A 22,462-nucleotide genomic window follows, 5' to 3' on the forward strand; every position below is an offset into this window, starting at 1 on the left:
GGCACAATGGAGCCAAGAATCCCCAGTAGAGAGATGAGGTTGGTGTGGAGGGGACTCTGTATCCTCTGTGGTTTCCTTTCTTGAGTCCACGAGCTGCTCTGCACCTGCTATGATTGACATGTGTCTTTTCCATAATCAAGTAAGAACCTTTGTTAAACTCATCACAGATTTTTATTTCCTTGTTTATTTTATTCCGTTTTCATGTACTTTTATCAAGTTTAATTGTTTGTTTGTTTTTGGTTTTTTTGAGACAGGGTTTCTCTGTGTAGTTTTGGTGACTTTCCTGGATCTCACTTTGTAAACCAGGCTGGCTTCGAACTCACAAAGATCTGCCTGGCTTTGCCTACAGAGTGCTTGTTTTAAAAGCATGCACCACTACCACCTGGCTTAACAAGCTTTTTTTAAAAAAATTAAACGTTGATACACTGTATTCTGATCACTAATTCTCCATACCCTGCTCTTCCCAGATCCCCCTTCTGTCCTCTCCTACCCAATTTCATGTTCTTTCTTTTCTCTGTAGGAAATAAAGACAAAAATATTTTAAAATTGGTATTAAAAGAAAAGAAAGATGAAATAATAAGTACTCTCACATTCAAGCACACACAAAACCATGAAAACACGCTCTGTAACCATGCTATACAGGCAAAAGACAAGTGAGACAAAAATGCACAGTGTGATATAAGAGAAAATATCTATAAAAATTGCGTCCATTTTTTGTTGTCCTTCTACACCTGGGAATGTGTCAGTCCTTAAGTTTGGTTGGTATACCCAATGAGACTCTGTGAATGAACACTATATTTTCGTTAACTATAGAAACTTCTTGATTGAGGGTGTGAGCCTGTTTCCATGTCCCCTTTCAACACTGGGACTCCATCTGGCATAACATGTTTTAGGATCTGTGAACATTGTCATAGTCTCTGTGAGTTTGCATGTGCATTATTCCTGTTGTGTCTAGAACACAGGTTCCTTGGAGTCCTACACCCCTTCTGACTCTTACAATATATTCAAATTTTAAATGCTCAGAAATAAGACCTAACTAGAGAGTTTTCATAGGCAACCAAAGCACTGTTAGTATGTTATACTGTCTTTAGCACCTGTGGAGCACTATGATCATGAACTCATATGGAGTTACATTGTGCCTGGAACTGATATGTACAATTAACTCCCTTCTTTGGGGAATAGCTCTGTCCACCCATGCAGGAACCTGTCTTCAATGACTTGGATGTTAAACTAAGGTATAAATAACATCCATTTACTTTCTACTCTGCTTTCCTTAAGCATAATCTCACATAACTATAGAGAATTATCAGAATGAGACCATTGAGACAGTTCTAATAACTACACTGCAATTCTTATCTAGATATCTCTCCCGCTCTGCATACCCTTTCCTTAGAGTTATTATTTTTGGTAAACATATTGTATCAACAGATGAATAAAACTTAACCATAATCTGAATACAAATTTATTCCATCAACACAAATAAAATCTTAAATATAAAATTAGGCAACTATAAACTGTTAATAATTTCCAGACATTTCTGAGAGTCCCTTTGTCTGTCATTTCACAGTCATATTGTGTCTTTGCCAACTTTTCAAAAGCACTGCTGGGAATAAAGTGATGGTGATTCAGGATGCCCTTAGCGTACACCATACCTTGACCAGCTCTTTACCAATGAACACCTCCATTAACATGGTTCCTTTTTTAATAAAGTAAAATAGGACAAGCTGAGGCATAACCTTATGATATAAATATATCTTAAGTCTAAGGGATTGGAATTGTTGCTGGAGTAGCTGAGAATAAGCTGCAAGATGAACTAGGCCAGTAAAAGACAAATCAACAGCATGTGAACAAACAAATCTACTTTCACAGTCCAATTTGGTTCCCCTAAAACACGCAAAGGCAGTTTGTTAGAAGAGGTCCCCATAGATTTTGTGGTAGGTGATTTAACCTCTCCTATGAAATCTAATTTTGTGACTTGGGTTATTGATACATCTGATCATGAATTCCATTTGGCAGTAGTAATCAAATCTCTTATTGTTTTAGAATTAGGGATGAAGCTGAGTGTCATATTGTGGATTGTGGAGTCTCCTGGTGTGGAGTCTGTTACTTTGGCAACAAGCTGGGATCCTGCTGAGATGGCACTGGGGAATGAGCAGTGGGATTCCAAGCTGGTAATGTAGAGACCTGATTCTGTCATCAGCAGACCTGAGTGCTCATTCCCCTGTTTCCTGAAATTGGATTCTCTTTGTCACCACTATCCACACAGACTGGACCAGTGAAAATGAATCTTACATTTTGCAGGAATGAAAAAAATTCCATTGACCATTCACATGGAGTATAATGATAGGAGACACAGTAGTCTTCATAGAATTCCTAAGATAAGGTATGGGAGGTGGTAGACCAGTGGATCATAAATCAGGATCTAAGGCTAATAAGGAAGAATAATGAAGCAGAGGGAAAGAAAGAGAAAGAAAAGGATCATAAAGTTGGTAAAGATTGATGAATACAGGTAGGGAGGATCTGGGAGGAGTTGGAGGGGAACTGTCATAATGCATTGTGTGGAAAAGTTAATAAAAACAGGAGAAAATTAAAATTAAAAAGTTCAAGTTTATGAACCTGAAAAAAATATTTTGTGTTGTTGGGAGGGAGACAAATGTTCAGAAAACAAATTTGATTTCTGTTGTCACTGGATACAAAACACAACCCTGGGTCTCTCACCAGGTGTCTTGTTTAAGAACTTTTTTTTTCTAAAACAGGTGAGCTTCATGATCCTGAAATCATGCTGGGGAAGCATCCATTGAAAGTTTCTCTGGGTATTTACTCTTAACTTTTCTAAGCTAGCTGACATGAAAGTGTCATCATTTGTTTTGTGCACATATTCCTGTGGTTACTGAATTGATAAAATATTTTAAATGCACTAAATTCCTAAGAAATATGATTAAACCAATGTAAATTTCCATACTCAATTTTATTGCATCTGTTTTCATTATTGTCTCTTCTACAACTACATGGATTATTGCAGTATCACAACTATGGGCAGATTTTCATGAATATTGTCGAGCCATTCTTGGGAGAAGAAAGCCACTGAGGTGACACCACAGGCATGTACAAAGGAGCACAGAGCCCAAGAGAGGCCATGCAGCAGAAGTTCAACATCTACATTCTAGACCTGGATGAGTGCTGTAAGTCAGCTAGACTCTAGCTCAGAAGGAAATCCCCAGAACTGACCAACCTGATGCATGTGGAGCACAGGTCAGCAGGTGATATGCCCACCTCAGTCATTCAGGGCCCTAAGTAACAGGGCAAAAATGGAACAGCAAGTTACGGCATCCATCCAGAGTTTCCTCCGTTTACTTATCCACATATAACACTGTTGAATGAATGGAACCCATCAGAGAAATGATTTGGTTATCAAAGGACTCGAAACAGAAATGACTTCAGATCATCAGCTCTCTGCATTTAGTTGCTTTAAATAAAATCTCTTTCCTCCAAATGCCACAGAAACAATAATGTCATAGTCCATAGGAACTCTTAGACAGGAGATAGTATCTTTAACAGTTGAATTAGTTAGTCAATTAAACATTAAGTCCCAACATTCTTTTCTAATACAGGAGGTGCTAAACCAAGTGTTCTCATGTTTTGAAAGGTCCCACAACCACCATGTAAGTCCTCCATTTTCAGGGGGATTTCAGAGATTGGAGGACATTCAAACATGACGTTATAGACGAGGTAATAGAATCCTCTCCTTCCTGTGGAAACCACAGGCAAGGAACATATCCTAGTTGAGGTCATTAAAATAAAAAGAGCATGAGTCCCAAGGATGTTAACTAACATACTACTAACAAATCCATGCATCATATACATGAATGTGAGTTTAATATGATTTTATTTCTCAAAGAATAATCTCTGATAGTTGTACTTGGAAGTTTTCCTCTGCCCTGCCTAGGTTGTTGGGAACCAAAAATTGGATAGCTGTGCCTTGATTTTCTTGCTTGGATGATCTGGCATAACTGCACCCATTGACTTGCTAAACAATCATTCCTGGAAGAACCACAAAATATACTTTTAGATTAACTTCCTGGAGTATGTTTGATTGACCAGTTGTTCAAGCACTGAACCAAAGAGACCTCACCCTGACCCTTTTCTAACAATTTTTCATCTCCCTCCCTTCCCCTCATATCCACCAGTATATAAGCTTGCTTCTCTTTGCAATAAATGAGACCTTGACGTGACTCAGACTTTCTTTATGTGCCTGGTCTCCTTTCTCTCTCGCCCCCATTGGTCTTTCAGGTGGTGCCTCCTCGGGTCCGACCTAATAACCTGGCCTGCATGACAGGTAAAGTGGCGCCTCAACGTGGGGCCCGAGGCACGGTGACCCACCGGACAACGGATAACGAGGGAGCTCCAGACCACACAGGGTAGAGACACCCAGATGGCATCATTTGTGCAACGCAGGAAGTCTTGAGGTAAGTACAGTCGTCCCATAATCATGGGCAAAGGATTATCAAAAGAGGTTCGTTTTAATAAAGAAATGAAGGGCAATCACAGGGAGAGGGGAATAAGAGTTAAAAAAAAGGATCTGATAAAATTCTTCTGTTTTTTGGAGAAGTGCCCTTGGCTGGTAGTTAATGGCCCAGGGATTCACCCACTAACTTGGAATAAGGTTGGAAAAGACATCAACAAATTACTTAAACAGGGGGGAAATGTTCCTGATACTTTCTTTAGTTTTTATGTGTGATCAGAGATATTTTAAAAGAGGCAGAGGGAGACGGGTGTGTTTCACATTTATTAGCCCTTGTGGAGGATTTTCTCTCAGACTCCTCCTGCCCAACGTTCATTAATGAGTCGGGAGCCTCAGCTGCTGCTCCACCAAAGAACGAAAGTAAAATGGAGACTGCCGCTTCACCCTTGGCAGAGACTCAAAAGGCTGCTCCACCTAAAAGTGAAAGTAAACCTGTGGAGGCCACTTTGCCTCTGACTGAGACTAATGGGGACGTTGAGATCACAGGCAGCCCTGCGGCTGCCCCAGCCTCATGCACCCCCTCCCTTATTGATGAGCCTATCCCTGCTGCTGAATTAATCCCTCCTTTGTTAAAGCCTCCTGCCCCGGTCAAATCCTATAAAAAGATCTACCCTGTTATTCATAAGAATGCAGCAGGCGATGACTGGCTTGACCCTTCTTCAGAAATCAGCCTAGAAGAAGCAGCAGCATATTAGGAAAGAGAGAGATGTGATCCCCCTCCCTTTTCTCAGCCAGCAAATAGGTGAAAGGCGCCTTCACTGGCACTCTCCGCCTCCCTATGTCACTCCAGCTCCCCGCCCCGCCTCCCCTCCACTCTCCTAACCTGGAGCGGAACGCTTGCCAGTCCCGCCTGCTGCCGCCCAATGCCCTGGCACCCAGGGTGAGAGATCCCCCCTCCCTTTAATGATAATCTGAGAAACCCATCCCCAGGGCTCTACCCTAGATGCAAAAGGGGACGGCATTGGGCCAGAGACTGTCACTCAAAGACTGATGTTAACGGCCAGCCATTATCTGCGGTCTTGGGAAACAGGCTGCGGACCCCATTTGGGGGCCCCACCCATCCATCACAGCCCCATACAACCCCCAACAACCCCTTCAACAACAATCAAGAACAGGGAACCCCACTGCCCCAGACAGCCTTGGCCCAACTTGCTCGAGACTATCCCGAGCCACACCAGGAAGTGCAGGACTGGACCTCTGTTCCTCCACCACCTGGACTGTAACCCCGGAAAAGGGCAAGGTGATTATAGAGACCAGGATCCTTACTCCCCCCCCCCCCCCCCCCCCCGCCTGGGATGTTCTTTCTTATTATAGGCCAAGCTTCCAGCTCGCTGCAAGGACTCTCTATCATTCCTTCCATAGTTGATTCTGATTATCAGGGAGAGATAAAATTCATGGTCCTAGCCTCTCGGGGTCCTATCACCATCCCCATGGGCCAGCATATTGCTCAGGATCTCCTTCTGCCAATGGTTGGACAATTTCCCCATAAGAGTCCAACTCGTGGCCTTTCAGAACCAGGATCATCAGACATATTCTGGGTCCAACAATTAACAGAGAGCCGAACTACAATTAAACTTTCTCTGGAGGGAAAACAATTTCTGGGCCTTTTGGACATGGGCGCTGATGCCACTGTCATAGCCAAAAAATATTGGCCTGATTTATGGCCACTGGAGCCCACTGTCACACATTTAAATGGGATAGGCCAAATCCAAAATACATTACAAAGCTCTAGATTCCTAAAATGGGAGGACCCAGGGGGAAATACTGGAACAGTAAGGCCCTTTGTGGTTGAAGGGTTGCCAATAAACCTGTGGGGAAGAGATATAATGACACAGATGGGGATCATCATGATGAGTCCCAATGATAAAGTTACCCAAATGATGCTAAAGACAGGCTTTCTGCCTGGCAAAGGGTTAGGAAAGCTTGAACAGGGGCAAACTCAGCCCATCATGCCCATCCCCTAGCTGGACAAAAGGGGATTAGGGACGGACCTTTTTTCCTAAGGACCACTGCTCCTCCTGCACTCCAAGCCAATAAAATAACTTGGAAGTTGGACGACCTGGTTTGGATAGACCAGTGGTCCCTGCCTCAGGAAAAGGTTCAAGCTGCCCTCCAGTTAGTGCAGGAACAATTAGAGCAAGGGCATCTTGAGCCTTCCATATCTCCATGGAACTCTCCTATCTTTGTAATAAAGAAAAAAAAAACTGGAAAATGGAGGTTATTACAGGATCTTAGGGAAGTAAATAAGACTATGGTCCCCATGGGGGTGTTACAGCCTTGATTGCCATCTCCTGTGGCTATCCCTAAAAAATATTTTAAGATTGTTATAAATATTAAAGATTGCTTTTTCTCTATTCCCCTGCATCCTCTGGATTGCAAGCGATTTGCCTTCTCTATACCTGATGTGAATCATGTTGGACCCAACCCAGATTTCAATGGAAAGTTTTGCCCCCCAAGGTATGGCCAATTCACCCACATTGTGTCAAAAATATGTAGCTCAATCCATTGATCCAGTGAGGATCCAGTACCCTGATGCTTATATTATACACTATATGGATGATCTATTGATAGCAGGGGAGTCTGAAGAAAAAACACAATATATAGCCCAAAAGATGATTACTTTACTTCAAGGCCGAGGATTCTATATATCCCCAGAAAAGATACAGACCCAATACCCCTTCTTGTTTTTAGGATTTGAGTTACATCCAGACCTTCTTTATACCCAGAAAATTCAGATCAAGAGAGGCAAGCTCCGTTGTCTTAATGACTTCCAGAAGCTTCTGGGGGATATCAATGAGCTATGACCTTATTTAAAAATAACCAAGGGAGAAGTACGTCCCCTCAAAGATATTCTCAAAGGGGATTCTGATCCTCGGTCCCCTAGATATCTAACTGTAGATGCAGAAAAGGCACTACAAAAAATTGAGTCAGCCATTGCCCAACAACACACAGGATATTTTGAGCCAGCCTCACCTTTATATCTGATCTTTTTTTTCTACAGAATTTGCCCCCACGGGACTGCTTTGGCAAGAACCCGTGCCCTTACTTTGCACCTCCCTGTTGCAAAAAGAAAAATCATTCCCACCTACCCCTCTTTGGTTTGCCAATTGATCATTCTGGGGATAAAAACTTCCACAGGATACTTTGGGCGGGACCCTGATGTCATTGTTATGCCATATGATAAAGAACAACTTGAATGGCTATGCACTGGTAGTCCTGGTTGGGCCATCCTTGTTTGTACCTATATGGGAAAATTTGATACACAAATGCCCAGTAATAAACTCCTACAATTCTTTTCCCTTACTTCTTTTGTTTTTCTGAAAAATACCAGAATGGAGCCCATCCCAGATTCTCCTGTGCTTTTCATAGATGAGTCAAAAAATGGCAGGGCTGCCTATGTCTTCAATGGCCAAAAGAATGTTATGACAATTCCTTTCAAGTCAGCTCAGTTGGTGGAGTTATATGCTGCACTTGTCTTTAAAAATTTTTTAAATAGCTCCTTTAATTTATATTCAGACAGTCGATATGTGATAGGGGCTTTACAGGCTCTGGAAATGGTCCCAGTAATTCAAGCTATTACTTCTACCTTCGAAATGTTTTCTGAATTGCAAAAGTTAATCCAACAGAGGTCATTACCCTTTTATGTTGGCCATATTCATGCCCACACAGGCCTGCCTGGACCCTTGGCTCAGGGAAATGAGCTTGCTGATTCTGCTACATGTTCTATCTTAATTTCTCACCTGGAACATGACCAGATAGCAGCCGCTCGTGAGGCTCACCGCCTTCATCATCTCAATGCTCAAACTTTGAGACAAAGGTTCTCAATTACCAGGGAGCAGGCTAGGGAAATTGTAAAAAGCTGTAAAAATTGCCTGATGCTCCTACCTGAACCCCATTATGGAGTAAACCCCAGAGGGCTTATAGCTGGACAAATATGGCAGATGGATGTCACTCATGTTCCCTCTTTTGGTAAATTAAAGTTCATACATGTTACTGTAGATACCTTCTCTGGATTTATTTGTGCCTCTGCTCACAGTGGAGAAGCCACAAGAGATGTTATCAATCATATGTTACATGCCTTTACAGTGCTGGGCCAGCCAAAATGTGTAAAAACTGATAATGGTCCAGGATATACTAGCAATAAATTTAAACAGTTTTGTTTACAATTAGGAATTAAACACATCACTGGAATACCCTATAATCCTCAAGGCCAGGGTATCGTGGAGAGAGCTCACCAAACTTTAAAAAATACTCTTAGTAAACTCAGCTCACAAGAGAACTGTTTCCCTTTAAGGGAAACCAAAAGGCTCTGCTTTCTCATGCCCTTTTTGTGTTAAATTTTTTGACTTTGGATATTTTTGGAAAATCTGGGGCCAAGCGACACTGGCACCCAGAGACCAAACAAGGGAATGCTCAGGCCCTTTGGAAAGACCCAATCACCAGAAAATGGGGTGGCCCTGATCCAGTTATTATTTGGGGAAAAGGGCCTGTATGTATCTTTGATTCCAAGGAGAATGGGGCCCACTGGCTACCTGAGAGACTGGTCAAGCCATATACTGCCCTGAAAACCCAATCTAAAATGGATGGCCAAGATTAATGATCATCACTGTTTATGATGTCCAGGCCTTAACCCTGAGACAAAGATTTCTCTCTCTCTCTCTCTCTCTTCAGGTATGGTTGAAGCCTCCTACAGAATGAGGAATTCTGCCCCTACCTGCCTTATCATGTGGCTTTCGCTGATGCCTGCTTTTGACACCAACTCCCTTTGGCTTTCTACCCTTATCCCCATCCTCCTAGCCCCCCTGATCATTTTCCTTCCCCTCCTCCCCTTTGGTCCTTGGGCTTTTCAATGGTTAACACAATTCATAAAAAATCAGATCGATTCGGCTCTATCAAAAACTGTCTCAGTACACTACCATCGTTTAGAGACTCCAGATCAAAATATCAGAACAGGTGAAAGGTTAAGGTTCAGCACCCTACAAACCTAAAAACCCCTTGCAACTAAAGGCTAGAGGGTACTCAATGATGGGATTAGTATGGGGCCTGTGCTGGGAGCACAACATACAAAGGTTGTCCAGACCGGCTCAACATGGCACGTTGCCAGACAAGGGATGCACCCCATATAGCCTAAGACAGGGGCCCTCTCGAGTCATGACCAAAACCTGCTTTGGCAATTTTAAAAGAAAAAAGGGGGAATTGTTGGGAACCAAAAATTGGATGGCTGCGCCTTGACTTTTCTTGCTTGGATGATCTGGCCTAACTGCACCCATTGACTTGCTAAACAATCATTCCCGGAAGAACCACAAAATATTCTTTTAGATTAACATCCTGGAGTATATTTGATTGATCAATTGCTCAAACACTGGACCAAAGAGACCTCACCCTAACCCTTTTCTAATTGATTGATCAGTTTCTCAATCACTGGACCAAAGAGACATCACCCTGACCCTTTTCTAACAATTTTCCATCTCCCTCCCTTCCCCTCATATCCACCAGTATATAAGCTTGCTTCACTTTGCAGTAAATAAGACCTTGATGCGACTCAGACTATCTCTGTCTTTCTTCGTGTGCCTGGTCTCCTTTCTCTCTCGTCCCCATTGGTCTTTCAGGTGGTATCTCCTTGGGTCCGACCTAATAACCTGGCCTGCAGGACTGGTCAACTAGCCCACAGTCAGGACAAATCACTCTCACCCACAATTCCATAGTTACTTATAAAATAATCACTCAGAGATTTAATATTATTTACAAACCATATGGTCCAATGGCTCAGGATTCTGGCTAGCTAGCTGCTATTACTTAACCCATTATTATTAATCTGTAAATTGCCAAGTGGCCGTGGCATATTGGTGCTTTCACATCTTGCTTCTCCTGGTGGCAGCTGGTGCCTCTTTCCTCTCGTCTTCCTGTCTGTCTGCTTGAATTTCCTTCTTGCCTGTAAGCTGCTTGGCCATGGGCCAAACAGTTTTATTTATCAACCAATCAGAGTAACACATATTCACAACATGCAGAAAGATATCCCACAGGAGACAGTATTAGTGTTTATTTAATATATTTTGATTTTTCAAGAATGAAGTTAAAATTTAGGCCCTTGTGCCTGTTACACTCACTATGCTATGTCCCCAGTCCAATTTTGCCCCTTTTATTTATTTATTTAGTCATTATCTATCTATTTATTTATTATTTATTTATTTATTTGTTTATTTATTTATTTATTTTTTTCGAGACAGGGTTTCTCTGTGTAGTTTTTGTACCTGTCCTGGATCTCACTTTGTACACCAGGTTGGCCTCAAACTCACAGAGGTCTGCCTGGCTCTGCCTCCCAAGTGCTGGGATTAAAGGCGTGTGCTAGCACAGCCCGGCTAATTTTGTTACTTAATTTAATGTATTCTTCATTATTCATTGATCTTTACTTTAGTTTCCCTCAAATTACCAAGTTGTAATTTTTTCTTTATAAACTTCTGTGAATTTATCGTATAATATCTGGTAAGATAAGCGGTAAATTGTGCATGTAAAAAATGCACAAAAATAAATAATAGTGATTGAAGTTTTATTAGGAAAATCATAAATAATATTTTAATGAAATTATGGTCATGTTGTTACTTCATTTCCTCTCTGACATTAAAGGCTTACACAACAGACCATAAGATATGCAGGAAGATATGCAAATACAGCTTTTCTCTGTCATGAAAACCAGCCTTGCCCTGACCTACAGTTCAGGCAGAGGACTCTAGGCCTACTTTCCCAGTCAGTGATCAGCACTGGAAACAGAACAACCAACATGGAGGAGAGGCTGAACTGGATTTTCTTGGTTGTTCTTTTTAAAGGTAATTTATGGATATCAAACGACACTGGGTGCATGAAAAGACATAAGTAGGAGTGACAGTAGCTGTGTGACATTTCCTTCATCAGAATCCTCTCTGTTTGCAGGTGTCCGTTGCCAGGTGCAGCTGGCTGAGTCTGGAGGAGGACTGGTGCATCCTGAAGCAGCACTGAAACTGTCCTGTGCGGCCTCTGGATTCACCATCAGTGACTATACCATACACTGGGTCCGCCAGGCTCCAGGGAAGGGCCTGGGATGGGTTGCCAGTATAAGAAGTAAAGATGATAATTCTGAAACATATTATGCTGATTCGGTAAAAGACAGATTCACAATCTCCAGAGATGATTCCAAAAGCATGGCCTACCTGCAAATGAACAGTCTTCAAACTGAGACACAGCCATGTATTACTGTGCAAGACACACACTGAGGAGTCTTCACTATGAGCTCAGGCAAAAACCTCCCTACCAGGTTCCCATGACCGGAAGGGGGCGCTCAGCACACATAAAGGCCAGGTGCAGACAAAATTGCTATTTATCTGAGCACCCACTCCATCTGATGCTTTTCTGGGGATCTTCTTTGAAATCATACACTGTAGGAATTGATCATGTCTCTAAAAATAAAAAAAGTACATGTTTTATTTGACTTTCTTAAAATAAATATATCCCCTTGTCTAGTCCATACAACATGCAGAAGGCTACTATTTAGGAAGGAGTGATTCTCTGTGGTCACCTAGATCAGCTGCTGGGGAAGCTAAAGGACCCCAGACAGACTTTCTCCTCATTCTGAGGTTAGGGAAGACCATCAGTTGGAACAGTGTTAGTATTTTGGAGGGAACCAAGTGGAAGGGGGCCAGGCTTAGTCTCATGTCAGCTCTGAGTTTTCCAACCCTCTCTCCTCTTTCTGAGGACTGTACATATGAGGAAAAGAAGTGATAAAATTGAATTTGTAATCAAATTCTCCCCATTACTGCATTTCATCATTGTGTCTTCTGATTCTCTGTTCAATTAGATATTTCTAGTTCTGACCTCATGCACTAAACTCAGCCCCTCATCTGAAGCTAAAGGATGGCTTAGATTGTGGTCTGGGCAATGTCCTCCTTGTGTGATTGATTGTATTGTGGATTCTCAGCTCCTGATCTTGCTCCTTCATTATCACCATACTCAGAAGTTTTGCAGTTAATCTGCCTCCAAGACTCCAAGAGTCAGCAGTTTGAAATTGACAACAAAGACCCTAACGTCCCCATATTGGTGATAATGTGAGCATATGCTTCAACCAATACTGGATTAATATTTTTGAGAAAATGTCTGTAATCATGTGGAAATTCTGAATGGAAAATTATTTTTCTTCAAGGGAGTCTCACTGGAGAAACAGACTCTTCTCAAGGATAGCCTCAGACCCAACAGTAGATGGCCAACACAATCAACTCATGGATATCTTTGTAGTTCTTTGTCTCATATCATTAAAGCAGGGCATCACATTTGTTTGTGTTTGTTTTTCATGCAGGTTCTTCGTGTGTATGTTATGGCTTCCACTTTTGGGTCTTAATGAGATTCCTGAGTGTGTGAATGTGTGTATCTCTGCATTTGTATCTATTTCTTTAGTTCTTTTTATGTTTGTTTGTTTTGTCCTATTCCAGTTGTTTGTTTTTATTTATATTATGTTATTTTATAGTTAATCCTTATAGGACTTTTTTTTCTAATGACAGACAGAGAGGGTGTGGCTCTGGATGTGATGATAAGAGAAGAAGAACTGGGAGAAGTTGAGGGAGTGGAGAATCTATATTCAGAATATACTGCACAAAACATTGTATTTCAATAAGACAATAAAATATAAACAAATAAAAACTGAAAAAAATAAATATGATTCTTGTTCAGAAGATAATTTCCTCTGGTACTTTCACTTCACAGAATTTATTTCAAGTGCCAGTTCATGTTCATGGCAGAACTGAAAAGAGAGGTTTGAATTTTATGACTAATCCTTGATTCCATATTCACAGCCTTCCCACTCCTGACACCCTGTCTGCAGTACAAGCCTGACACAGAGCGCAGTCATGCATGACACACCATCACCTCCCACAGACCATGGGCTCCATGGGGTTCAGCCTACCGTTGTAGAGCACTTGGTTTTGATAAACTGCTGAACCCTAACCAGAATGGAGTTCTAGGGAATCTCCATAGATTAACATCAGTGAGATATCTCTTCACAGAACACTGATTACTCAAGTTCCTCTAGGAGACAGTCCCTCCAACAACAAATATGATGTTCTGTGACTAATATGTATGGCATCCTATTAGCAATGACTTACAATGTGTGCTAATTTCCTTGGCCAATATACATGTTAGAACTTTGCAATCCTATGCTGAATTAAAAATGCAATTTGAAATATCCTATATATGCCAAAGGGAAATGATGTCAGCTGAAATCATGGAAACATCAGGAGAAACTGGGTTGTGTCCATTCCCACCTGTAGTTTCAGGGTTCCCAACAGGTAAATATGCTGCTAATGTCTGGGGCAAATTGGAGACTCAATATAAGGGTGACTACAGCAATCTACTCACATAGACTTAAACTCTCTGAGGAAGGCAGAGGTGTGATTAGAAGATAAGACTGCTGGGTCAATTCATGAGCCTGGTGACAGGTTCTCAGTATCTGTCTGTTTGTCAGTCATGGGCCACTCTTTTGTCTGTTAATAAAAAATCCAAACATTGACATGTCCAAATATAAATCCTTCCCATGCAAGTTTTTGTTTATGAGAACATACGTTGATTTTTTGTTTTAACCAAGGCAAATTGTCACTTACAGTATCATAAGTGACTCTGCCATTCTTACCATGATTAGACCCTGAGGAATTGCTAGGGAACCTGAAGAACTTTTCACAGTTGGTGACTGACAGGGGCTGATTCTCCTTGTCTTTAGGTACTACTTCCGATGTTAACACTTGTCCTGGTGAAGCCTTCAGAGATCTGGCTCTTACCTGAACTGCCCCTGGTTACTCCATCACACTCTGATGCACACTGGTGTTGGGTTTGCTCCAGAAAAGAGTCTGTACTGCTGGGAGAAAGATGTTATTATGAAGTTATAGAAAACAGGTCATTCTTCTTCAGCTTCATCTCCACCTCGAGAAAATCACCTAAGCAAGAGTTGTCCTCGAGGCTGACTTCTGTGTTAGTAGAGAGACAGCCCGTATTACTGTGATGAACACATGGAGGGACATCAGTGTCTGGTACAGAAAACTCCCTGCAGTGTTTTCAGGAAGAGCACTGGAGCTCATCTCCAGCAGGGGGCGCACAGCACACAAGAACTCAGGCTCAGCCCAGGAGCAGGTGCAGAGGGTGGCTAAGGCTTTGTTTCCTTTGGGATTTTGAGCTTCCCCCAAATATAACTGTTTCACTTTTAAAACACAAAAATAAAAACTCAAAACAAAACTTGATTCATTGAGATAGGAAAATATAAACTCACTTCTGGGTATCCCTGTTTTTATTTATAAGTGCACCTGCTCATTTAATCCAGGCAGATTGTCACTTATAGGAGCATAAATGACTCTGCCTTGTCACCAGGGTTAGACCCTGAGGAATCCTGGGGGAACCTGGAGAGTTTGTTCTGATGAGAGAAGGCCCATCAGTGTGATTCTCTGTTTCAGTCTTTAGGATTCAGACAGGAGCCTACAGGCAATCTAGGCCCTGTAACTAAAAATCCAAAATCACAATACCACCACATGGTGATGTGGACTCTTTTTCATTTTTCTGGCACTAAATTTCTTTTTTCTTTTAATTTTCAATATTTTTATTTGACAGTTTTATAAACCCATGTAATCAATTTTAGTCACCTTCACTCTCACTTGTAGATAGAGTTTTCTCGCCTGGCTGTCCCGACCAGCAGGATCTTCAGCAGAGACCCTAGAAGGGGGAATGGCGGATGAAAGAGACAAGAGATACAAAGAACTGACAGCAAGACAGTATTCTGATCAAGCTGCAGAAGTTTATTTTTCTCAGGTGTGTTTTATAGTAAGCAGACCAGGAAACTTTCTTTGGAAAAAGATCAGGGGACTGTTGAGTTGCCAAGCAACCCAACCAAGCAACCTAAACACAAAACATTGTTACTAATGGTCACTGTAGCAGAAAGACAAGGATATGTTAAGTTATTTTCTAATAACTCAGGACTTGTTCAGGCATGTCAAAAGTTTCTGGTTAGTGGTTCAATACTGAACAACAGAAACTTAACTCAGGCAGGCAATATGGAATGGCTCTGAAAATTGTCCTCAGCATCTCCTCCCTTTATTTTATTTTATGAGGGAGTGTGCCCACCTGAATGGTGGTGGACCTTAACCAGCTGGGGGAAACATTGACCTGACTCCTCCTGGAGCCACTTCAGGCTTGAGAAAAAGGGTACCTTTTGGGGGAGGAGAGGGCTTAGGCATTTTGGTGCCTCTAGATACCAACCTCTATGCAAGTCAGGTTTGTCTCTCAGGGAATCCAAACCAAGGACTCTTAAATCAGACTTCCCCTGCAGTGCGTGGCCTTGCACCCAGCAGTGTCCATACCGGCTGTTGCCAATGAGCATAGGTATGGACTTTATGATGCTCCTAAAGGAGAAGAGGTCTGAGAAATATCATAGGGATCACATCCTTTATCCAGCATTCTGAGCCGATGATAATGAAGCTGGATAGGTTTTGATGCCAGGGGTCTATTTGGTTTTTTTTTGAGGAAATGGATTAGCCTGCCAATTATAAAGGGACCCAAAGTTACAAATAACAAAATCCTGACTAATGGTCCTGCAAGAGGCATCAAGAGGGAGAACATGGATGATCTCCACCAGTCATCTGCTGCAGCAGAGAATTGCTGCTTATGTAGCTCTAGGCTAAGTTTATGTAGCTTATTTACCTGGGTTTCTACCATTCCAGACTCATTAATATAATAACAACATTTTTCCCTTAGAAAAAGGCATGTGCCACCCTTTTCTGCTGTCAGTAGGTCCAAGGCCCATCAGTTTTGTAGGGCAACCTGTGCAAGAGAGGTTAACTGCCTCTGGAGGGAGGACAAGGACACTGCAGAAGCCTCACTTGCTGCCTGAAGTTGCTCAGATAGGTGAGCTGCTGTTATGAGGGAATGACACAGAACTCCTCCTGCCAAACCTGCAGAGACCAGAGAGGTAGTGAGGGAAATTCTGGCCACAAGGGGCAAGAAGACAGCTTTTTTTTGCTTGGGCTGTAGGGTGTCCCATCCCAAGAACTCCGTGGGGGTCCTGAGCATAAGTTGTGGGACCAGAGTGATAGGCAGGCAGAGCATGTCCTGTGGAATAGGGATGGTCAAATTTTTTGATAGAGTGTCATTGCACCAAAAGAAAAATCCAAGGGGGGGCAAAAGGATGATTGGGTAATACGGTCTGCTTACAAGAGGGAAGGGAAACACTAGAAAAGCAAAAATCAAACTTTGAGTAGCCTGGGTCAAGAAACAAGGGTACTTCAGGGATGGGGTGGAAGCCATGGAAATTATTAGTGATGGTGCAGTTAAAGACCTGAGGCAGGGGTACTGCTATCAGAGGAGGATGTCCCAAGGCTGCACACAGGAAGCACGATGAGAGATTCCCAATGCCAGTAACATTGGCAAACATAAGGCCTTCTCGGAGGAGGGAAAGCCAAGAAAATGGAGAGGAAGGGGATGATAGTTGTGTCGTTAAATTTTTTTTCTTGTATGAGGATATTATGATGGACCATAGATTGTACTTGTATATAAGAGCACCAAATGTAAAGTCTGGAGCTAGGCCATGTGGCTGTTCAGGCCTTATACATGGCTCCTTCTACTGGACTAGTCCATCGTGAGTCCCATGGGTCCCAAACCACTAGGGAATATCTTGTAGATGTCTTATAAAATTTAGGGCCATTCCGTTCTCTCCCAATTACGTGTCCCTTAGCAGGAGGAATGGCATCATGAACTTTTCAGTAAGAATAGGGGCATCCTATGCTTTTCTCCTTCAAATAAGTTTTGCAATTGTGAACAGTCTGATCATACAAAAAACCAGATAGCAGGAGCCACCTTGCCAGGGGAATTATGGAAATCAGTAAAGTTGAGTAGAATGGGATTCTGGCATCCTTGCAAGGGGCAATCAGTGGTAGCTAATAGGTAGCCAAAGGTCTGTGTTTTAACATAATTAGTATAATTTTCAGTTAAATAAAAGCACCATGCAAATGGGGATGTGTCAACTGGTTTCTGGTCCTGATAAGAAGGTGCAGGCAGCAGCAAGATCCAGAATATCCAGGGAAATTCTCCCAGTTCTTTCTTCATCAGCATCTGAAAAGAAGGAGAAGGAAAGGGAAACAACCTCAGGGGCTATCCTTTTCCCTGGGTGATGGGTTAGAGTTGACTTGTTTAACTAATCTCTCAGGGAGCCACTGAGGGCCTCCCTTTGTTTGGTCATAGATGCATGCTGACCCTCGAACCCCAAATCAGGACTGGGTTGGGCCCTTTCCACTGGGCAGTTAAAGGGTCTCGCCACATGACCAATGCTTGGTGGCTTTGAGTTTGTGGATGGCAAAAGCAATCTGCTGCAGATCTTTTATTCTTGTCCAAGGTAAGGAAATTAAGAACAAAAAGTGCATGATGTAAAAGATTTTAGGGGTTGTCTCGTGCATATCATACAGGCTTCCCTTCTTTACTTCATGAAGAATGGATTTTAGAGTCTGATGAGCACATTCAACAATGCCCTGGCCCTGGGGGTTGTAAGGAATGCCAGTGACATGCTTAATCTGAAGTTGTTGGCAAAACGATTAAAAATTTTTTCCAGTATACCTGGGCCATTATCAGTTTTTATAACTTTAGGCTTTCCTAGGACAGAAAAGCATTGTAAAATATGGGAAATAACATTTTTGGAGGCCTCTCTGGCCTGGGGAGAGGCAAATACAAAACCACTAAAGGTATCAACTGTAACATGTATGTATTTAAGTTTGCCAAATTCAATTAAATGAGTAACATCCATTTGCCAAATTTCATTGGGAACCAAGCCCTGGGGTCAAGTCCCAGATGTTGAACTAGGAGGGACACAGCATAGTCAGTGCAATTTTAACAATATCTCGGGCATGTTCTCAGGTAAGCTTAAACAACAAATAACTGGAATGAACACTTAAATGGTGAAGAGAGTGTGCGCGGGCAGCCTGGGAAGGGGATCCTGCAAGAACAGGAAAAACTAATTGTGTGGCTGCATCAGCCAAGGCATTTCTTTCAGATAGAGGAGCAGGCAATTTTAAATGGGCCCGTACATGGCCAATAAAAAAGGGACAATGTCTAGCCATAATCAAGGAGCGCAGCAGAAGAAAGAGTGGAGCTGCATTGGTAGAGGGCTTAATAAAGGGAACAGTTTTCAAAAAGGGAACAGAATGGGCAACATAAGCACTATCAGTATATAAACTAAAGGGTTGAGAATGAAATTATTGAAAAACTTGAATGACAGCATAAAGTTCAACCAGCTGTGCTCAGGAATATGGGGAGAGGCGGGAGGCAGCCTTTCCATCCACAACATAGGCAGCAATCCCATTGGCTGAGCCATCTGTCAATATCAGGGGAGCCTCCCTTGTAGGTTGTGAGGCAGTTAATTTGGGTAAAACAAAGGGATGAATTCTGGCAAACTGTAACAAGGGATCACTAGGATAACAGTTATCGATAGTACCAAGAAAGGAGGAGCAGGCAATGGGCCATTCATCATTTGTTTGAAGCAGCCAATCTAATTATTCATGTGTATAGGGGATGACTAGGGAGTCAGAATCTTGTCCAAAGTATTGGCGACCGGTTTCTGTGCCCTTAATAATTAACTTGGCCATTAAAGATGGGTAAGTGGCCAGCATCTTTGATGGAGAGGTGGGTAGGTAGACCCAGTGTAAGGGATTCCCTCTTTTTTCTTCACTGATGGTTATTTGTTGCCAGAAGACTCCTGTGGGGACATGGGATGTTGCAAAAGCAATGCATAACGGGGGGTCAGAATAGGATATCTGGAAAACAGTTTGGTTTTGAATAGCTTCATTGACTAGAGCCAGAGAGGACTGGGACTTTGGCATAAGCTTTTTGGCAGAAGAAAGGTTTGAGTCTCCTTTTAGAATCTCATTCAGGGGGACCAGTTCATCAGTGGTAAGTTTTAAGTACAATCTGAGCCATTGAATGTCACCTAATAAATTTTTGGAAATCATTTAAGCTTTGAAGATGGGACGTTCGTAATTGAATCTTTGGGGTTAAGACTCGTTGACAAGGCTCAAAACCCAGTTAAAGATAGGGATCTGCTAATTGGACTTTGTCAGGGGCAATTTGAAGTCCCCTTTTTGAAATGCTATAGGTTAGCTCCTGATAGCACTGGAAGAGTGGGTCTTGATGTTGCCCTGCCAAAAGAATATTATCCATATAATGGGGAATATAGATGGAAGGCCACTTTTCTCTGATGGGATCTATTGCTTGAGCAACAAATTTTTGACATGGAGTGGGACTATTTGCCATTCTTTGGGGCAGGACCCTCCATTGGAAACATGGCATTGGTCCCTGGAAATTAATTTGGGGAACACTAAAGGCAAAATGTGATTTATCCTCAGGGTGTAGGGGATTAGTAAAAATACAATCTTTGAGATCAATAACAATTTTATGGTATCCAGAAGGAATTGCCACTGGAGAGGGCAATCCAGGCTGCAAGGCACCCATAGGAGCCATGACCTTATTTATGGCCCTAAGATCTTGTAATAATCTCCATTTTCCTGATTTCTTTTTAATAACAAAAATAGGTGTATTCCATGGGGAGTTTGTTGGTTCAGTATGACCTGCGGCAAGTTGTTCCTGTACTAACTGTAGCAGCCACAACCTTTTCTTTTGTTAAAGGGCCATTGATCAACCCAAACAGGATCATTTGTATTCCAGGTAATTTTATCTGCATAGTGTACAGGAATGTCAATGGCCATTAGGATAAATTTTAGGAAGACCCTAATCCAGCCCTATCATTTTTAACAGATAATGGGATAGGTGTTTTAATGCCGCGAGAAGTTTTTCCTAAGCCCTTGCCAGGAAGGAATCCTTGTTTAAGCATCTGATTGGTGACAATTTTAGTGGGACTGCACATGATGACATTCATTTGGGTAAGAACATCTCGACCCCAGAGATTAACAGGTAGGCCAGGGACAACAAAAGGTGTAACAGTACCAGAATTGCCTTCTCCATCAGTCCATCTAAGGACTTGTGAACTCAGTTGAGGGCTTGAAGTCTGGCCAATGCCTTTAAGATGGGTGTGGGATGTGCTAAGAGGATACAAAGTAGGCTAATCTCTATGGGCTATAACAGTGGTATCAGCTCCTGTGTCCAAAATTCCTTGGAAGGTTTTGCTGTTAAGCTTGAGAGTTAAGAGGGGGCATGATTGAGAAATTTGTTGAAACCATTAAACACCGGAGGAACTGGGACCATCCTTGCAGTGGGCAAATTTTTTATACTTAAGGTATGAATGTCGGAGAGGAAGCAATAAGAGTTGGGCCATGCGGGTGCCTGTGTGGATAGTAATCGTGCCTGTACTTGTACAAGCAAGAATCTTAAGTTCTCCAGTAAAGTCTTTATCAATAATCCCTGTGAAATTCTGACTACCTTGAAGGGTGGTACTAGCTCTTCTAGTGATTAGGATAAAGGTATCGGGAGGTAAGGAGCCATAGACTCAGGTATTTAGGAACTGAGGGCCTGTTTCAGGGCTCAATACTGACTGGGTGGTAGAACAGAGGTCCAGTCCTGCACTCCTTGAGGTTGCTCTCCAGAGATCTGAAATGGATTGTTGGGGTTGGAGAGTGGCTGAGTCTGGGCAGGGGGGACAAGCCTGATAGCCCCTGGGGTTGTCCTCTGGGTGGAGGCCAGGGGCTGGCCCCTCTGGAAGTTTCCCTGATGTCTAGGAGGTAAAGGTTGACCCTGTGCATTTGTTTTGGATCTGCATTCTGAAGCCCAATGTTTGCCCATGCAGCAGTGCTGGCAGAGCGAAGTGGGGGGAGGGCACTCATTGGGAGCTGCAGGAGGCACAGTGCATTCTCAGGGAAGAAATGCCCGGGTTGTTTGCAGTTACAGCAGGTTTTAGGGTCTTTGTTGGCTGCGCAGAGGGCAGCACCGATGGCGAGACCCATGGCTTGGGCAGAGCCAATTCCTGAGCATAGCCTGACATAATCAGAAAGTTCAGACTTAGCGCCATGAGGACAAACGGCAGCCTGGCAGGGAGGATTGGCATTTTCAAATGCTAGATGTTTTACAAAAGCAATTTTATTTTCACCTTCCCCAAGAAGCCACTCAGCAGCGTCATTTAGGCGGCTGACAAAGTCACTATAAGGCTCATCAGGCCCCTGCCAAATCTTTGCCAGGGAGGTGGTAGCTGACCCTTTGGGGGGCAAATGTTTCCAAGCTTTTTATACCGGCATTTTGAATTTGTATTAATAAGCCTGGAGCAAAGCGGGCTTGAGTTTCATTTTTCTCATAGGTGCTCTTACCCAGGACCTTTTTAAGAGTCCATCTTGTGGAGGATGGCTTTTTATATTGCGTTGAGCTATCTCCCTACAATTTTCAGTAAGATCAGTTTTCCATAAAACATAATCTCCACCTGAAAGTGTAGCTCTAGCCAGGAAATCCCAATCATTAGGTGTAAGCCAAAAATGGTCATTCACATTTTCTAAAAGGGGCCAAAGTAAAGAGAGCTGTAGGACCATGATTGGCAACAGCTACCTTAAATTTTTCAAGATATTTAAGACTGAGGTGTTTATATTTTGGGGAAGTATCAAGGGCTTCATCCTCAGAGTTGGAGCCCTCAGATTTGCTACACTCATTATCTGAATGTTCAGATGCTTCTTCACCCTCAGTATCAGGGGATGATGAGCTTGTAACCCCTGCAACCAAGTCAGGCTCTTCCTTAGCAGCCTGGCTATGAGTCACTGGGAAGGCATAGAGTGTGAGGGGCTTTAGCAGGAGGAGCCCTTTTTAGAGTTGTTTTGTGGGTACATTTTTTTGGGCTGTTTTTAGTATTACCTGGGCTATTTTTAAGGTCTTTTGGGGGATTTTGAGGCTAATGTAGTAGTTAATTCTTTGTCAACAGTGCAGAGTTCATTATGAGTTGAAGATGTTCGTGCTTTTGTTGGAGGA

General features: G+C 42.5%; 1 protein-coding gene and 1 pseudogene across 1 annotated transcript; both read left to right on the forward strand.

Annotated features, from left to right (window-relative positions):
- Window positions 1-5,916: 5,916 nt before the first annotated feature.
- Window positions 5,917-6,486, forward strand: LOC118575297 (endogenous retrovirus group K member 6 Pro protein-like). Its single transcript, XM_036175901.1, has one exon. It carries the CDS (start codon window positions 5,917-5,919, stop codon window positions 6,484-6,486), a length of 570 nt encoding a protein of 189 aa, XP_036031794.1.
- Window positions 6,487-11,300: 4,814 nt separating this feature from the next.
- On the forward strand, window positions 11,301-13,378 carry LOC118575298 (annotated as a pseudogene).
- The last annotated feature ends 9,084 nt before the right edge of the window (window positions 13,379-22,462 follow it).

The sequence above is a fragment of the Onychomys torridus genome, unplaced genomic scaffold (genome assembly GCF_903995425.1).
Source record: "Onychomys torridus unplaced genomic scaffold, mOncTor1.1, whole genome shotgun sequence".
NCBI classification, from domain to species: Eukaryota; Metazoa; Chordata; class Mammalia; order Rodentia; family Cricetidae; genus Onychomys; species Onychomys torridus.

Excerpts from the sequence above, each read along its gene's own strand:
- LOC118575297 (XM_036175901.1), top strand. The coding sequence starts at position 5,917 with ATGGTCCTAGCCTCTCGGGGTCCTATCACCATCCCCATGGGCCAGCAT.